The sequence below is a fragment of the Cibotium barometz genome, chromosome 49 (genome assembly GCF_041138505.1).
Source record: "Cibotium barometz isolate CiBa-2024 chromosome 49, ASM4113850v1, whole genome shotgun sequence".
Taxonomy (NCBI): domain Eukaryota; kingdom Viridiplantae; phylum Streptophyta; class Polypodiopsida; order Cyatheales; family Cibotiaceae; genus Cibotium; species Cibotium barometz.
The window spans coordinates 34,053,482-34,071,752 of record NC_141094.1 but is presented as its reverse complement, the minus strand read 5'-3'; the positions used below and the strand labels follow the sequence as shown (position 1 = coordinate 34,071,752).

General features: G+C 51.9%; 2 protein-coding genes across 3 annotated transcripts in view; both read right to left on the bottom strand.

The window, feature by feature from the left end:
• LOC147610515 (uncharacterized) overlaps positions 1-18,271 on the bottom strand; it is a 103,635-nt gene that overhangs the window by 42,628 nt on the left and 42,736 nt on the right. The window lies entirely within an intron of this gene.
• Positions 9,184-10,379, bottom strand: LOC147610518 (uncharacterized). Its single transcript, XM_086786619.1, has 2 exons — positions 9,998-10,379; positions 9,184-9,875 (listed from the first exon to the last, which is right to left on the bottom strand). Exons 1-2 carry the CDS (start codon positions 10,133-10,135, stop codon positions 9,402-9,404), a joined length of 612 nt encoding a protein of 203 aa, XP_086642745.1. The 5' UTR covers positions 10,136-10,379; the 3' UTR covers positions 9,184-9,401.

Sequence of the window (18,271 nt, the reverse complement as noted above, 5' to 3'; positions counted from 1 at the left end):
AGTCGTCTCCGCAGGGGTCTCCTCCTGGAGGGGAGCAAAGTTGTTCCTCACGGGAACCCAGTGAGGCTGAGACTGTGGCTGCTCCTGCAGCGGTCTCTGGGCCTGCTGCTGTGGCTGTCTCCCTCGGCGGCGCCCCTGTCCAGGCTGCCACTCCGAGGTCTCTGTGGCCTGAGCAGGTGTCCCGGAGGCAGCTTGCCGAGCCGCATCTGTGGGCGGGCCCTCAGGGGCCTGCTGCTGCTGTGGTGAGGGTCGGGGTCTCCTGCGAGGGCAGGCCTTGGCCAGCAGGCCTTGGCCAGATGACCGACCTGCCTGCAAATGAAGCACTGGTTCGGGAGCTCCGAGAACTCCACTCTCTGATCAATCCATCCCCCCCCTATCCTAGGTAGCTGAATGACCTTAGGAAGGGAGGAGATGTCACACACCAAAACTCTGACCGATGGTATCCCAGTTGCTCTGGCCACCACTGAAGCTGCTGTGGGGCCAGTCTCTAGTACCGAGCCCACCAATGCTCCTAGCCTAGAGAGGAGCGGAAGATACTCCCGACGGAGTCCAGGGAAGCAAACAATAACATGAAAAAGGCGCTCTCCCTGCTCAGCCGCTGTTGGGTCAAAGCCATGCTGCCAAGGTCTAAAGAAAGCCCGAGCACCCCTGATGTCAAGGGGACTCATGGCAAGGACCTTGGCCACGCTCTGGGCGGTCTCGAACTCGATCTGGTAATGTCCACGGCCCAGTAGCTGTACGTCTAGGATCTTGCCCACATCTGCAAGAAGGCGGGCCTGGAGAAGATCCCGGATCTCCCCTCTGCTGGGGCGAATGCAGACTATACGGCAGATGGTGGAATGAGCTTGGAGGCGTTCCACCTCTGCGGTGAGGCTCGCTTCCTCTTCTGGCGAAAGAGAAAGCCTGATGGGGGTGTCCTCAGGGGCGGGCGAGGGGGCTGCTGATGAGTCCCTCAGAGGCGGGGCGGGCGAGGGGGCTGCTGATGAGTCCCTCTGAGGCGGGCGGGAGGAGCCTCCATCAGAGTCTGAAGCTATGGCGAGGGCGAGGCGAAAGCGGAAATCCTGCAAGAATCGAGCTGCACACCGAGAGCGAAAGACGAAGGCCGGAGAAAAAGGAAAAAAAACCCCTTGGGGGCGGAAGTCAGCAAGAAAAGGGAGGGGGGGGGGGTGAAGCGTCGAAGGAGAAGCCTTGGGGGGGGGGGGGGGGGGGGGGGGGGGTGGAGAAAGAGCTGGCGGAGGGGGGGGTCGGGGCGCTGCAGAGGGGAGGTGGGCGCGAAAGAAGGGGGGGGGGCGCGAAGGCGGGGGGGGGGGGGGGGGGGGGGGGGGGGGGCGCAGTAGGAGGGGCGGCGGGCAGCGCAGTGAGGGAGGGGGCGCAGAAGCGAAGGCAGGCGGGGGGGGCAAGGGGAGGCGCGAGGAGCGAGGGGGGCGCGAGGGGACGAGCTGGCAGGTAGGCGGGGGGCGCAGGAGTGCAGGTAGCGCGAGTAGGGAGGGGGGGCGGGAGCTTCAGCGAGCGAATGTTGAAGACACAGAGAAAGCTCTTTAAGCATCCCAGTCCAAGGTTGACTCTGCTGTAGAAAGGAAGTCAACATTTTTGGCATTCTCGCCATTGCATGTGTTTCCATGTCTAGGATGCCAATTCCCCCATCCTTCTTGGCTTTACACACCTTCTGCCATGCCAGGAAGGAACATGGTCTCTTGCCCTGCTTATTCTTCCATAGAAAACCTTTAGCATAGCTTAGAGCTCTCTTCCAAAGGCAAGCTGTAAAATCTATACAAGGAGTAAAGAAGTGAAAGCATGCCAACAACACCATGTTTACTATTACTACCCTTGAATGAAAGGGAAGATATACGTTATCCCAAGCTCTAATTTGGCTATGAATTTGTCCATAAGCCAGTCCGCCATGTCTTTACCTGAGACATCCACTCCCATGGCGCATCCCAAATGTCTAAAGATCTGGCCTTTGTTCACAACTTGGCATCCCCATCTGGTTACATGAAAGTATTCATCCTCAATTAAACTAATTAACCTTGACTTGTGAATGTTACATTTGGAGCCAGATGCATCTGCAAAGACTTGTACAATTGCCAAAGCCTTTCTAACATTTTCATTGGATGCATCCAAGAAGAGAAGTGAGTCATCAGCAAAGCATTGAATCACCATCTGTTGTTCATCATTCACTTGTAGACCTTTTATTTGATTTTCAGCAGCTGCCAACTCGAGCTAGAATCAAAGGATGAGAAATTACAGCAAATAACAATGGAGCAAGTGGGCAGCCCTGTCTGACCGATCTTCAAACGTTGAATGAGCCAACCACAAAGCCATGGAGCATAAGACTTGACTTAGCACCAGAGCTGAGCACATAAATAACGTTTGAGATTAAGGGTCCAAAACCCAACTTGGCAGGCACTCTGCTAAGAAATGACCAATGGACTCTGTCATAGGCTTTCTCTAGGTCCAGTTGCAACATGATGCATTTTTGCTGCTTCTTCTCTGCCAGCTCTTTCCCTAATAGGGCTGCATATATGTTGTCCATTATGGATCTCCCCTTAATAAAGCCATGTTGTCTGGATGTGTGCTCGCTGAAGCTTCCGTCCCCCCCCCCCCTGCTCGCGCTGCAGCCTGCACGCACTCCCCCCTCCCCGCCCTCGCGTCTGTTCCCCCCCGCCTGCCCTGTTATCGCCGCCCTCGCGTTTGCTCCTCCCCCCCGCCCGTTCTTCTCGCGCCTCCCGTCCCAGCTCTGTAGCGCCCGCCGCCCCCTGCTCCATCACCTTCGCGCCCCCTGTTTCTCCCCTTCTTCAACGACCCACCCCCTTCGCCTGCTTCCGCCCTCTCTCCCCCCCACCCCCCTTTCGCGTTGCCTCCACCCCCCTGCTTTTTTCGCCGCCGCCTTACGCCCCTCCCCCTCTTTCTGTTTTTTTCCGCCCCCTCTGTTTTTCTCTGTCTTCCGCCTTTCCCCCTCCGCCTTTTGTGCAGCTCGGCTCTTGCAGGACTCTCCGCATTCGCTTCGCCTTCGACCTAGCTTCAGACACTGATGGAGGCTCCTCCCGCCCCACCTCAGAGGGACTCTTCCGCAGCCCCCTCGCCCACCCCTGAGGATACCCCCATCAGGCTTTCTCTTTCGCTAGGAAGAGGAAGCGAGCCTCGCCGCAGAGGTGGAACGCCTACACGCACATTCCACCATCTACCATATAGTTGGCACTCACCCCAGCAGAGGGGAGATCCGGGATCTTCTCCAAGCCCGCCTTCTTGCAGATGTGGGCAAGATACTAGACGTACAGTTACTGGGCCGTGGACACTACCAGGTTGAGTTCGAGACAGCCCAGAGCGTGGCCCAGGTCCTAGCCATGAGTCCCCTTGACATCAGGGGCACTCGGGCATTCTTCAGACCTTGGCAGCATGGCTTCGACCCAGCAACGGCCGAGCGCAGGGAGAGCGCCTTTTCCATGTCACAGTTTGCTTCCCTGGACTCCGCCGCGAGTACCTTCCGCTCCTTTCCAGGCTAGGAGCATTGGTGGGCTCGGTGCTTGAGACTGGCCTCACAGCAGCTTCAGTGGTGGCTAGAGCAGCTGGGCTACCTTCGGTCAGAGTTTTGGTTCCTGACATCTCCTCCCTTCCGAAGGTCATTCAGCTACCTAGGATAGGGGGGGATGGATTGATCAGAGAGAGGAGTTTTCGGGGCTCCCGAACCAGTGTTTTATATGTAGGCAGGTCGGCCACATGGCCAAGGCCTGCCCTCGCCGGAGACCCCGACCTTCATCGCAGTAGCAGGCCCCCGATGGCCCGGCCACAGATGCGGCTCGGCAGGCAGCCTCCGGGACACCTGCTCAGCCCACAGAGACCTCGGAGTGGCAGCCTGGACAGGGGCGCCGTAGAGGGAGACAGCCACAGCAGCACGCTCAGAGACCGATGCAGCAGCAGCCCACAGCCTCAGCATTTATGGGTTCCAGTGAGGAACAGCTTTGCTCCTCTCCAGGAGGAGACCCCAGCGCAGACTGAGGACCAGGAGATGCCAGCACCCCCTCCTTCGCCCCCACCCCCCCCCGCTCCCCCCTCCCCCCCTCCCACCTCGCTTCCACCTTCGCCTCCTCCCGTTCCCGCGCCGGTTTTGTCAGCGGCTCCTTCTCCACTCCCTCCTCCCCCTCCGCTCGCCTCAGCTCCCCGGGAGGCCCTGGCACTTCCTTGGCGCTCACCTGCTGTCCGGCGGGCATTGAGCACCGACCTTGCTCGAGCACCGCAGAGGAGACTTACCATGCCGATTCGGGCTCCACGGATATCCTCTATCCGCAGTCGGCTGAGTAGTCTCAACACTAGACAGCGCTGGGAGGCTTTTGACTACTCCTTCACACGGCTTTTTGGAGCGGAGGGCCCCCATGAGCTAGCACCCATTAGAGTTCATGTAGTGATACCTCCGGCCCGAGGGGAGGAGGCACTTGATTCAGCGGTGGCCTTCTCCTTCCCTCTCTGTGGCCCTAGCGATCGAGAGTGGACTCTGGATCTCGCTCTTAGCATGTTGAGGACTCAGGCAGTTGAGTTTTCTCACCATGTGAGCGATCTGGAGGTGACAGACGTGATAGGCCGACTCTGGGAGTTGGCTCATTTTTCTTTGATACCGGGAGTGTGGATGCCTCCGGGATTCGACATTTGGTGGTCCGCATAGTGGCAGACCTAGCACGCGACCCTGGTTATGTATGCATACATGAGGTTGCTCTCTCTGAGCGGGAGGCAGTCGCCATGGGACACAGCCCACTGGCGCCTGATCCGAGATTCTTGCAGCACACCGGGTGGGTAGATTTGTAGCCGCTCAGATGGGGACTATTCTCCATCCAAGCCGCTTGCGAAGGCCCGCCGTACGGCTGAGACAGCCTCCACCTCAGCAGGTCATCCATGAGGATCATCTCATGGAATGTACAGGCCTTGGCGGCGCACACTATGTACGTTATCGTGGTTGCTTGAGGCAGGAGCTTCAGAGATGCCTAGTTGGGGGCAGTATTGATATTCTGATGATGCAGGAGCACCATTTGAGTGAGAGCAGGATCCGGAGATACAGTTCGGTGATGCCTGGTAGATGGGACACATTTTGGTCTGCAGGGTTTGGCCCCTTGGGTGGGCAGGGAGGAGTATGTAAGGTCATTGCGGATGTATGGCGGCAGGCCATTGTGGATCGCGGGGTCATTGTGCCTGGTAGAGCACAGTATGTCATTCTGAGGATGCATGATGAGCTCTTTGGCGTGCTCAATGTCTATGCGCCCAACCATGCTAGTGCGCCAGAGCAGAGTTCTGGACCCTTGTTACGGATGCATTGCCAGAGGCCGCACATTGGTGTGTCGGGGGAGACTTCAACATGCTTGAGGACCCGGCCGATAGGGTGGGAGGCAGACATGTTACAGTGCACGGCACGGAGCTTGCAGCTTGGGAGCGACTTTGCATGACACTGCGGATCACTGATGCATGGCAGCATGAGGCTTTCTCCCGCTCTCAGGACAGTCTTAGTTTTTCTCGGTCGGATCGCCGGCAGGGAGGGACTAATTTATCACGGATTGATCGCTTCTATGTGGGCGAGACAGGTTCGGGGAGTGTGGGGGCTCCGTTGGCATTCTCGCTGGCACCTCTTTTTCAGACCATGCGCTAGTTATTTTGACACTTGAGGAGAGGACACGGGAGACCAGCTTGCAGTTGAGGATCCCAGAGAGGGTGCTTACAGATCCTAGTCTTTCTGAGGACATTGAGAGGATATGGCATGATAGCCAGAGCTCTGACCAGGATGCAGCAGGCCAGTGTGCCCAGGGACTCATCGAGCTTAGCTCTTTTTTGCACGCTGTAGCCTTGACACGGCTGGGAGAGACACGAGAGCGAGAGCGTCGTTTGAGACGTAGCCTTGCTTCGCTCCAGCGCCTTCAGGAGCAGCAGCCTACATGTGAGTGGGTGGCGTCCCAGTTGAGGCAGGCACGCCAGGAGGTTAGAGAGGCAGATGAGCAAAGACATGAGTTCTACTATCATCGCCAGGCCTCTCAGTGGACGCAGCTTGGAGATAGTTGCTGGGGAGTTCTTTGAGATTACTGGACCCCGCCATGCTCGAGCAGGAGTACGCCAGCTCAGGAGGCAGGACGGATCGGTGGCCACTGAGCCCGGGGAGATCAGAGCCATTGCCACTAAGTTCTATAGAGACATGCTTTCAGCTGAGCCAGCCACGGAGGCATGGGATGCTTGCAGACAGACTGTGTGGGCCCATGTGCAGAGGAGGGTCACAAATCGTATGCGCACAGTTCTGGGTGAGCCTCTTTCAGAGGTTGAGCTTGCTGAGGCTTTGAGGGTCCTTCCGCGCCATAGTTGCCCAGGGGAGGACGGATTGATGCCTGCCTTTTTTATGCGCTATTGGGACCTTTTGGGGCCAGGCCTCCGCAAGGGCTTTCAGTATGTTTTGGATACTGGGGTGATGCCACAGAGCTTTTCAGAGGGCTTAATCTTTCTTATCCCCAAGGGGGAGGGAGTGTCAGATGATATTCGGCATTGGAGACCTATTACGATCCTCGATACTGTCTACAAGGTCTTAGGCCTTGAGTTTGAGGATCTAGCCCTTCCTTGGGGAGTTGATTCATGCTACCCAGACAGGATTCGTCAAGGAGCGCAGTATCCTTGACAACATTTTCACCTTCTGGGAGGCGACGGCCCGAGCTAGATTTCTCGGTGAGGACCTGGTCGTGATGCTTCTCGATTTTGAGAAAGCATACGATAGAGTCGATTGGGGTTTCTTAGAGGGCACTATGCTTCGCCTGGGCTTTGAGCCAGTTTGGATTCAAGGAGTGGCGGCTCTATATTCCACAGCTCGTAGCCAGGTGCTGATGGCAGGAGGACGGGGGCCGAGTTTTGAGTTGACCAGATCAGTCCGTCAGGGGTGTCCTCTCGCCCCATTTCTTTTTCTCTTCTTTGCTGAGGCTATGAGCATGTATCTGACGGCAGAGGAGGTTGGTTTGAGAGGACTTCAGCTCCCAGTCCGGGGTGAGAACCTGCTCGATGCTGAGTTTGCTGATGACACGGGATTGTTTTTGCATGGCCAGGAGGCCAATCTTCAGAGGGCAGAGCAGTCGCCTACAGGTTTTTAGTGCAGCTTCGGGAGCATTGATCAATTGGCGCAAGACAGTGGCCTTTTGGATCAGTAGCGCTCCCACTCCGGCATGGAGCCCAGACCCGGGTTTTAGATGGATTCCTCCTGGCACAGCAGTGCGGTATTTGGGATGCCAGATTGGACTAGATTTGTCACCTGAGCAGCAGATCGCCCCGCTTCTTCTGAGCATTCGGAAGAAGCTTTTGTATTGGAGTACAACTCGGCTATCCTTGGCTGGGAGGGTGGTGGTGACAAATCAGGTGCTCTTAGCAACCATGTGGTACATCACGTCTTGCTGGATCTTCTCGAGCTCTTGCATCAGCCAGGTACAGAGGCTGATCAAGAACTTTCTTTGGTCTGGGCGGGATGGTCAGCCAGCCCGAGCTAAGGTTGCTTGGGCAGTTATTACTCTTCCGCTGGCCCAGGGGGGCTTGGGCATTATAGATCCAGTTGATCAGAGTAGAGCCTTATTGGGGAAGCTTATTGTTCGGGGGCTGCTTCCAGGCGCTGAGCCTTGGAAGGAGCTGCTTTTTCAGCGACTGCAGGCTAGGGCTCCCCCACAGCAGGGGACACTTGGGCACCAGAGATACGATGGATCTTCATAGAGATGAGGAGGACAGGCCTCAGTAGAGGATGGGAGGACAGATTTGCCTTGAGTATCCTGCGAGCTTGGGAGTTGCTGAGACCGGGGCTTTCTCAGAGACCTGCTACTTATTGTGATGAGGAGCGGGCCAGACAGCCGCTCATCTAGAGCCCAGCGGTACGCACAGAGCAGGGTTATATGCTGGGTTCTCAGCCTCGTCTAGCGTGGGGACCATTGGCGGCAGGCCCAGCACGTAGTTTTGGAGACTGGCAGGCCTTCTGCAGTCTCCCAGAGGAGATCCAGGTGGAGAGGCTGAGTCACTTCAGAGGGGGGCTGATTATGAGGGATGACATTCAAGAGGCACTCTCACAGAGGAGTGGTTCACACCTCTCGAGCCAGCGGCCCCACGGTGGATGGGAGCCTTTACACAGTTGGAGATCCTGATTGCTAAAAGAGCTTGCACTGAGGATGGTAGATGCCTCTACTATGAGATCCAGGATGAGGGCAGACTTCAGAGAGTGGAGGCGGAGTCGCCTTTGGTTGCAGAGTGCATCTTTCAGAGGATACGGGTAGTGACCACCGCTTCCCGGAAGTGGCATATTGATCGAGACCCTGCAGATGTGGACTCTGATTGGCGCATATGGGCATATGCTGCACGCCCCTTGGCCCGGCTCCAGTGGGACCTTGGCGAGTACGAGTGGCATGATCCTTATGCATCCCTTGAGGCCACAGAGATCACCTTTTTTCAGTACACTGTTCGGTTGGGGAGACATATTTTGACTGCATGGTCTCTCCAGCTGCATCGGAGCATTGGCGGCTACTACAGGGACTCTCACAGGAGTTCTTGGAGGATTTTTGGACCAGGCTCTGGGCTAGTCGACAGGCACGCAGGATCTCGACTTTCCAGTGGTGGCTGGTCGCCCACAGAGGCTCTGCAGTTGCCACCTGGCTTGTCTACAGTGGTCTTCCGGCGGCCTACGTCCGATGCGGCCACCCTTTGGAGACACAGAGACACTGCCTATGGGACTGTCCACAGGCGCAGCAGATTTGGCTGCGGATACTGCGCATTCTGGCCCCCCTCTCTCCAGAGGGCATGTATACGTGGGGTGCCGCTGCTTGGTCGACTTCGTCAGGGCCTGCTCTGGGATATGAGACGGAGCAGGACAGCCAGGCCATCAGATTCATTAGGGGCCAGCCTCGCCTTGTTCCTTCACCAGATTTCTCGTCCGCCGAGTGGACACAGGAGAGGGATCTACGATGGGAGCTCCTCAGCAGCCTCACCATCTGGTTCACCTAGAGAGCCCGGTGTTTCAGGGCCTTTGAGGGGACTCGCATAGTTGCCAGGTGTTTCAGAAACGGCAGGTATGGAACGGGTTTCATACGTTTTGAAACGTTTCATAAAAGGTAAGAAACGGGTAAAAAAAGGTTTCATACAAAACAGAAAAAACATGTATATTTTTTACTTGAAATATACAAAAGAAAAAAATATTGACAGAACTTTTAAGAGACCACATTGAATTCATTTCAATAAAAACAGAATACATGTAAGATATGATGATATCACAAATCACGTGGGTGATCACTGATGACTAAACAAAAATCAAAAGCATCACCACGTGGGTGATGATTCATGACTCTAAATCCAAGATCAAAATAAATAACATGTCCAAAGTTCAAACTAAATAACATGTCCAAATAAAATGATACTGGCAGCTGCTAGCTACTATCTGCATCCTCATCTGCATCCTCATGCTCATCCTCATCTGCATCTTCTGCCTCTGCAGCCTCACTCTCAAGGTCACTGCCGGTAGCCGAGTCCTCAAAGGCCTCATCCTCTAGAGATGCAGGTGCACCACTAGTACTAGCCTCTCGAGAAGATCGTGTAGTGCGAGCCGGAGCCATGATCTCCTCATAGAGCATAGAATAGATGTCTCTCTCCTCCTGAGGAATGTCGGGAATCTCCTTGCACTTCATGATATCAATCTTATCTGGATTCACTTGGCGAGGCTCAATGGGATGACCCTTTTGTTCTAGCAATCGGAGATTGCAATGACAAAAGACAAGCCTCTCCAATTGTGCTGAGGACAGTCTATTTCTCTTTTTCGTGTGAAAAAGAGCCCATGTACTCCAGTTTCTCTCACAAGGCCCTGAACTGCAATCCTGGGAGAGAACTCTCAGTGCAATCCGTCTCTACATTGCACAAAAAAGAATGTTAAGTTAGAGTCAAAAAGAGAGTAGCATTTGAATGTAGATTTTGAAAGAATAGGACTCACGAGACAAAGATACAAGATTCAAGAATCAAGAAACCTTACCAAGTTGGGTGTCCCAATACCGTATTTCTCCCACCAAGACACTAGCTCCAACTGTGTCTCCCTGAGCAATGCAGTAGCTCGCCCAAACATATGGCTACCGTTGCGGTAAATGAGAAGCTCATCCTCGAGCTTTCTCATCAGCTGTATATCACCTCCCACTCCCACCAACTTGGTAATGTACTCGATCCATCCTGACTCTAGCTCCTCATTGAGGTATTGCTCCTCATTCCTCCAAAGGGGATGCAAAATGTGAGCAACAGCATGGATTGGCCTATGAAACCAATCCCAACGCCGATTCCAGATCTCCTTAATATCTTGAACTCTGCATGTAACATGTGACACACATAAGAGATCAAGATTTATAAAATAACTCAAAGACTAAAGTTAAAGCCCAAGGGTGAGCACCTGTCACGCGACAAGGTAGTGAAATCATTGAGAACTTCACCAATTCTGTCCATGAACTCATAAAGCAGCCCAATGGTACTTCCCTCCATGCCTGTGAGCCGAAGGACACTATACATGGGCTGAAGTGCCTTCACAAGTCCCTCTGCATCCTGCCACCAAGTATCTCTCATGACCATACGAGAGAATGCTATAGACTTGGGCTCATCCTTGTCCTCCCATGCTGTCCATTCACGACACACAACAGTGCGTAATAAGCCATGTCGCACTCTCACTAGTCTCTCCACCACAATAAACATATATGCAAACCGAGTTTTGGAGGGCTTTAGAAGCTCAAGATCACTATTGGCCCTGTACATGCTCAAAACCTTTGGCCTCTTTGTGACAAAGTTCACCATGGTAGATGCAGCTGAAAATACATGGCTCACCCAATCAAGCTTTCCCACATCCTCAATCATCAAGTCAAGGCTGTGTGCTGAACAAGGTGTCCACACAATCTTGGGGAACTCCTCCTCTAACATCTTGCCCATGGATACACAATTGGACCCATTGTCCGTGATCACCTGCACAATGTTATCAGGCCCAATTTCATTGATTGCCTGGCGCATGTGGGACATAATGAACTCCCTTGTAACCACTATCCCTGGCACCGATGCATCTATGGCACGAATGAACATTGTGCCTTTGCAGGAGGACACAAGAATGTTGTACACATTTCTCTTCCGCGCATCTGTCCATCCATCACAAAGCAAAGTACAACCATACTTTGCCCAAGTGGCCTTGAGAGGCTCCATCTCCATCTCCACAGCCAGTTGCTCCTTGCGAAGCTCAGTAGTGCGCAATGTCTCGTAGGAGGGGCCATCCCACTCACACCCAATGCGGGAGATAGCTCTCATTGCCTTCTTCCATCGAGGAGTCCTGACAATGTGGAAGGATAATCCACATTGAATAAACAACTTCATCAACTCCCTCGTTGCCTCTTTCATGGCAGCCTTTTGCATCCCTGCCTGCACATGTCCTTTCTTGAACACTGGAAGACTAGTTCTTTTGGCTCGAGGTGCCGAGCTAGAACCACCTGCAACACCACCTGCAACCTCACCACTGGTATCTTCCTCTCTGATACTGCGAGTCCTCTTGGAGACACTTTGACGTGCTTCAGGCTCTCCCAGATTGGGGATATCCTCAAGGGGGATACCTAGCTGCATGGCCTTCCAAGCCTTGAGGCTATCATAGATTTCTTGTGGCACATGCTTACATGGCCCAATGCCGAAACCCTTTGTTTGTGAGAAATGTGCCTTCAACCTGGTGACACTGCCATGGTGCTTATCAGCACAAAAGTTGCATTTCCACTTTCCGGAGCCTGAGCCACCATATCTAGACTCGAAGGTGACATTGTTCCAAAGAGAATCACCTGTTCGAGGCATCCTACAAGACGAGGATAAATGCAGATTGTTGGCCCTGCAAGTGCGACACCGTGGAAGATATGCCATAAATATTGATGGAAGAGAAAAAAGTGTGCTGTTTTGTGAGTTGTGCAGAGAAAACCAACTTAAAGCAAAACAGGACTTTACCCCTTTGGAAGACCTCCACAAGGCCCAAGGACACCAAGGAGCTGGGGGTCGACAGATGCGATGGAAGGACAAGAAGGATGGCACGCAAATCGGTGAACTCGCATGCGGCGGCCACTGGGAAGCGTGATAATATGCGCCGTACGAATCCAGGAAAGAAAACGTTTTTTAAGGTTTTTAAAAACTGCATGTTGTATGAAACGCGTTTCATACTGTACGAAACGTTTAGAAACGTTTCGTACGAGCCACCAGCAAAGACTGTTCAGGGGATTTGGCAGGAGTTGATCCACACCCTGCGAGGACAGTATGACCGCATCCGGGGCGACTCGGATGAGGCGATCTTGCGGCACCAGGCCTTTCACACCACTTGGCGCAGCGGCCCCTTCTATACCCTACACGCGGGTACCCCCCGCTGGCACTACATGCCACCTGTTTGGCTTTTCCCTCCTCCTATTGTATGATATAGCCTCTCAGTTCTTTGTACTGATATTTGTACTTTTTTGCTCCTAGGGAGAGTCTCCCTAGCTGCCTTGATTGGATCTCTGCTCTGCTTTCTTATGAGCAGGAGAGGGTTTTTTGTAGCCCAACGGGCGTTTTTTATATAACTAATGAAAGGATCTTTTCTCAAAAAAAAAAAAGCCATGTTGTCTGGGGGAAATCACATTTTGCAATAAAGGAGTCATTCTCATTGCCACAACTTTAGCTATGATTTTATACAAGACTGTAAGCATGGTGATTAGCCTCCAATGTGAAAAACATTGGCAGGCCACCTGTTTAGGAATCAGTTTGATTAGCTCTTCCTTCACACTTTTCTCCATTTGTTGATGCTTGAAGGCCTTATTCACTATGTAGGTGACTGAAACCTTGAGATATGACCAAAACTCGAGGAAAAACTCCACAGTAAGGCCATCCCAGCTAGCGGATTTATCCTTCCCCATTGCTTTCAAAGCATCCAAGCATTCATCTTCTTGGATATTCCTCTCAATCCATTTGGCTTGGTCCATCTCCACTGCCTAAGGGATAATGTCCAGAAGCCAATTTTCAGCAAACAATCTTTCCGTGGACTCATCCTCCTTCAGGCTTAGAGTATCCCCAAGAAATGTGGTCCAGGCAGCAGCCAATTCCTTGGGGTCTGAGATCATTTTACCATTGCTACCCCTAGCATTGGATATGTATTCTCTATTCCTCTTCTGTGCTCCGTACACATTAATCAGCCAGAACTGTTCTTCTCCCTTGGACACTTCAATAACCAAGATTCTGCCCGAGGGATGGTTAGCTATCATTGTGGGGTTCCATGAGTTCTGTACTATTGTCATCACCCCATTGTAACCATGCTCCAACCCCCCGTAAAAAATCTTCATTCTCTTGAATCTCTGCTTCCTCTTAGCTTTCTTACCATAGAGTTTATGCTCCTGCAACATACAAGCATCCAGCCCCCATTCATTTATGTGATCCCAAAATGCATCCCGCTTATGTCTAGCATTCAATCCTTTAACATTCCAAGAGCATCTTGATAGTCCCATGCAATTTATTGTGGTTGAGAGTCCAATACTCTCTCATCTCCCTCTTCAGAATCTCTCAGGACCTCCGTGCTATGAAGTACCTTTCCTGACATCTGTACATCAAGTTTTGAGGGCATGTCCTGCATATCAAACTCCTCCTGACCAAGGATTTCAAATGCATTCCTCACATAGATAGGGGGGGCTGAAATGGTTGTGTTTTTTATAATTCCCCTGGTGAAGATCTCATGCCATCTATCTTCTTGACTCTCCTGGACCGTTTTCTCTAAGTGGGGCTGAAAATTATCCAACATCTTTGCTGTGCCTTTCTGTTCTCCTATCTTGCCAATATCCCTGCTGGATGATGGAACCTCAGAATTAAGCAAAGAGGTCTTTTTTCTCCGGTAGGAGCCTAAGTCAGTCATCTCAAACTTCTTTGACAAGGCAACCTTCGTCACTGCAATGTGCTCGACATGACTGCCAGTGAGAATGAGGTCATCCACATAAAGGATGATCAACGTGACCAAGCCACGTTCCCGAAAGAGATACAAGTTAGGATCTGCAACTAATCTCTGAAATCCAGTCCGTAGAAAGAAGGAATCAATATTCTTATTTCAAGCCCTGGGAGCTTGCTTAAGACCATACAAGGCCTTCCGCAACCTATAAACCATCCCCTTTGATCCTGGAACCTCAAAGCCTAGAGGCTGCTCAACATACACCTCCTCCTGCAAGTCACCATTACGGAACGCGGATTTTACATCCATCTGATATACGGGCCACTATTGAGAAGAGGCAAGGGCAAGAACGGTCCGAATCATGGTCATCCTCGCTGTCGGCACAAAGGTATCCTAATAGTCGATGCCAGGCAGCTGAGCATAACCCTTAGCCACAAGTCTACTGGTTGTGTTTGTCCACCGACCCATCTAACGTATACTTGGTCTTAGAGGCCCACTTGACACCAATGATTGACCGTTTTGACGGCCTCGGAACCAACTCCTAAGTTTTATTCTTCTCTATGGCATCTAGTTCCACCTACATGGCTTTCCTCCAAGTATCCTGTGAAAGGGCTTCCTTTACGGAAGTGGGCTCTTTGTCCCGATGATACGAGACATCAAAGCATAGTTTACCTGTAAGAGCTCTGCTGAATGACTTTTGTCATGAACTCTATGCGATCTTCGAGGTCCGTCCTCTGTGGTTCACTCCGTAACACCCGACTCCCGAAGGGTGTCTAACAACCACCTAGGTACTCGAACACAACGGAGAGCCTCCTGTTGGCTGCGGGGGCTCATCTCCAACCGCGGGCTCAATCTCCTCAACTGACTGAGGCTGTCCAGCTGGAACAATCGACTGGGAATCATCATCAGACTCATCTGGGTCTCCAAGAAGTGGCGGCTCATCAACAGTGGAAGCTGAAACATGCTCATCAAAAACAACATCTCTATTGACAACAACCTCGTTCCACTCCGGATCATACAACCTATATTCATTGGAAAGAGAGTTATATCCCACAAAGACAAGCTTCTGAAACTTGGAGTCAAGCTTCCCCCTCTACTTCTTTGGAATGTGAACATAGGCATCACTCCCAAACACACGGAAATGGGAGACATCTGGTTTCCTGCCAAAATAAGCCTCAAAGGGAGTCATGTTCGGTACTGAAGTCGTCGGAGATCGGTTGAGGATATAGAAAGCCGTAGCCAAAGCCTCTCCCCAAAGTGAACGAGGAAGATCACGATGCTCCAACATCATCCTCGCCATCTCCACCACAGTCCTGTTCTTACGCTCAACTACTCCATTCTCTGAAGGCGAACCTGTATTGGCCAGCTCCCGCTTGATGCCATGTTCCGCACAAAACGGCACAAACGCATTGGAAGAAAACTCTCCTCCTTTGTCAACCCCATAGTTTTCAGGTACGTATGGTACGTTCAAATACGGTCTCGGAACGCACCACTAAATTTTAAAAATAAAAATACGGTGGAGGTACGGTCCATTAAAAATACGTTGGAGGGGACTCAAGGGAGAGGATAGACTTGAGCACTTGTGAGGGGAGGGTTGAGCAATGAGAACTTGTGAGGATGGGGTTGGGGGAGAGCCTATTATATAGATAATAGGGAGAGCCTAGAGGCTCAAGGCTCAATAGTCAAGCCTCAAGCAAAGGCAAGTTGGCAACCAAAGGGCCAACTTGCCAAGCCTCAAGGCAAGCAAGCAAGAGCCCCAAAAAACGCCCATCAAACAGCTCTCCAAACGGCTAGAAAACGGGCAGAAAAAAAAAACGGCATCTAAGGTTCGAATCGCACCGCACCGTACTGTATCGAACCGGATTGAACCGAACTGATCGAATCGAACTCCTTCGGTGGTGCACGAACCAGGTGCAACTATGGTCGACCCGAAGAGTCTTTATCTGCAAGCCAGACTCTCTCCACCATCACATGCCACTCCTTGAACCGAGCATCCTTCTGGGAAAGGAAATAAACCCATGTGAATTTGCTACAATCATCAACAAGCAGCATAAAATACAAAGAACTCCCAAGGATGGGGTCTGCATAGGTCCAAACAAGTAGTGTGGACCAACTCCAAAGGTTTCGAACCCGCCTAGAAGCCTTCTTCGGAAAAGATTCCATGTTGCTTACCACGAATGCAAGAACTACAACGTCCCTGCCTGCTGCCAACATCTTGTAGGCATATGCTCACTTATGGTAGTGCTATGTGTGAACAGGGCTTAACCAAGGGCACTTTTTCCCATGTTTTTCCCCTTGGATATCAAGTGTGAAAGGACACTCTACATATAATATTTTGTACTTCTATATTATATGGATGTGACACACATGCAAGTATTGACTTGCATTTTATGATCTTCCATACATCGCCAGCGATGAGGAGGAGATCTATTTTTATGTTTGAGGGCAACCAAGTAGAGGTCTCTACATCTTATGTATATTTGGGGATTACATTCACTACCAGTAGAGCCGGGCGATTCTCTATGACGTAGGCAGCCCATGATCGACTCACCCGAGCCTATGCAGCCTTGGCTATGCTAGAGAGACAAAGCCATCAGGCACATTTCCAGGAGCCCCGTACAAAAGGGTGGCTTTTTGACACTTTAGTCACCCCAGCCCTGATGTACGCAGCCCCAGTTTGGACACCAGGCTTGGCAGCCTCCACATGGAGCTAGATAGAGCGTCCACAGGTCATACTGCTATCCCAGATGGTTCGTAGTAGCAAGCCATCCGTTCCCCATGACATTGTGAAAGCAGAGTTTGCTGCCGATGCTAGTGGAGGCACTCTTTCAGACAATGTGTTTCTTCCATAGACTCAGTGACATGCCGGTGGACCGACTCCCGCGCATTGCTTTTGAGGCATCCAAGCAGCTTGCAAAGTCAAGGGACAGTCGCTCATGGTATACACAGGTAATCCAGTGGCTCCAGAGTTTTGGGTATGATATGGACCAATTACCACCTACCCATTATGATCTACATGCCCCACACCTCTCCCTCTCACACTAAGAGGAATAGAGTCATCAGGCAGGAGCTGATTCAAAGACATATCATGCACACATGGGTGACACCATCACAGCCTCTCCGTAGGAAGATGGCATACTACAGAGATCATTTCTTGATGCTGACTTATGATGGTTTCATTCAGAGACCGTACTACATGGATCTATATCTTCCACATGCTCTGAGAGTAGTGATTGGACAGCTCCGAGTTTCATCACACCCCTTGGAGATTGAGGCTGGACGAGCAGCCCGCATCCCGCGGGGGGAGAGATTATGCAAATTATGCAGAGAGGATGTGGAGAGTGAGTCACACTTTGTATGCAGATGTCCATATTATGATGGGATCAGAGCCACCTACCCTACTCTCTTCAGAGGAGTAGACACATCTTTTCAGTCCATCCTGCAGATATCAGACCAACGAGTACTTGGGCGCTTCTTCCTAGAGATATGCAGACATAGAGAGCAGTTACTCTAGTCACGAGAGAGGAGAGCCCAGATCCAATGAACTCAGTTGATCGATTTCTTCCGGAGGACAGCCATGCCAAATCCCACAGTGATGGGCCAAGGAGTCACTTTGAGGAGAGCAGAGGAGATTCAAGCATTGCGGCGTCCACGAGCACCCGGATACCGACCTTCCCACAGACATCGACATATGATCAGGGACATTCGGGCACGACACCAGAGGCGACTACAAGAGAGAGGACAGCCGGGACCCATTGATCTAGCGGCCATCTTGCAAATCACTACAAGCGCTGACATGTATGACATATTACACCCCTTCCTCACCACAGGATGGAGCTGACTAGGAGCATGCTTGCATTGAGCATCGTTGTATCACCCTGGCATATAGTTGTGCATTTATCCCAGTAGTGCTCCATCCTTATATATGTACATACATCCCGACCTCACGGTAGCAGTTTTCTTTCAGTTTTCTTCCAGTTGTCACTGAGCACCATCTGATACTCAGAGATACCACATACATTGTACATGGTTTTGTCTCATAGGCCAGTTCTCTTTGGCCTAAGAAAGACGTTAATACAATCTTTCTTTCTTCTTTCTCATTTCTGTGTGAGCTTCTTCATCCTACACCTAACCCTAATGTGTAGGTTTTTGTGTGTGTGTGTGTGAGTCCAACACCAACAATTGGTATCAGAGCTCTGGAGTTTCTCAGCTTTCTGAAAATTCGGTCTCTGCAGTTTTCTGTGAGTTTCCGTTCGACTGTGAAATTCCGTCAGTCAGGTCCGTCTCGACAGTGGGATTCCGTCAGCCGGCGCCGCCCGGCCCAGCCTCCACACTCGGCGGCGTTAGTGC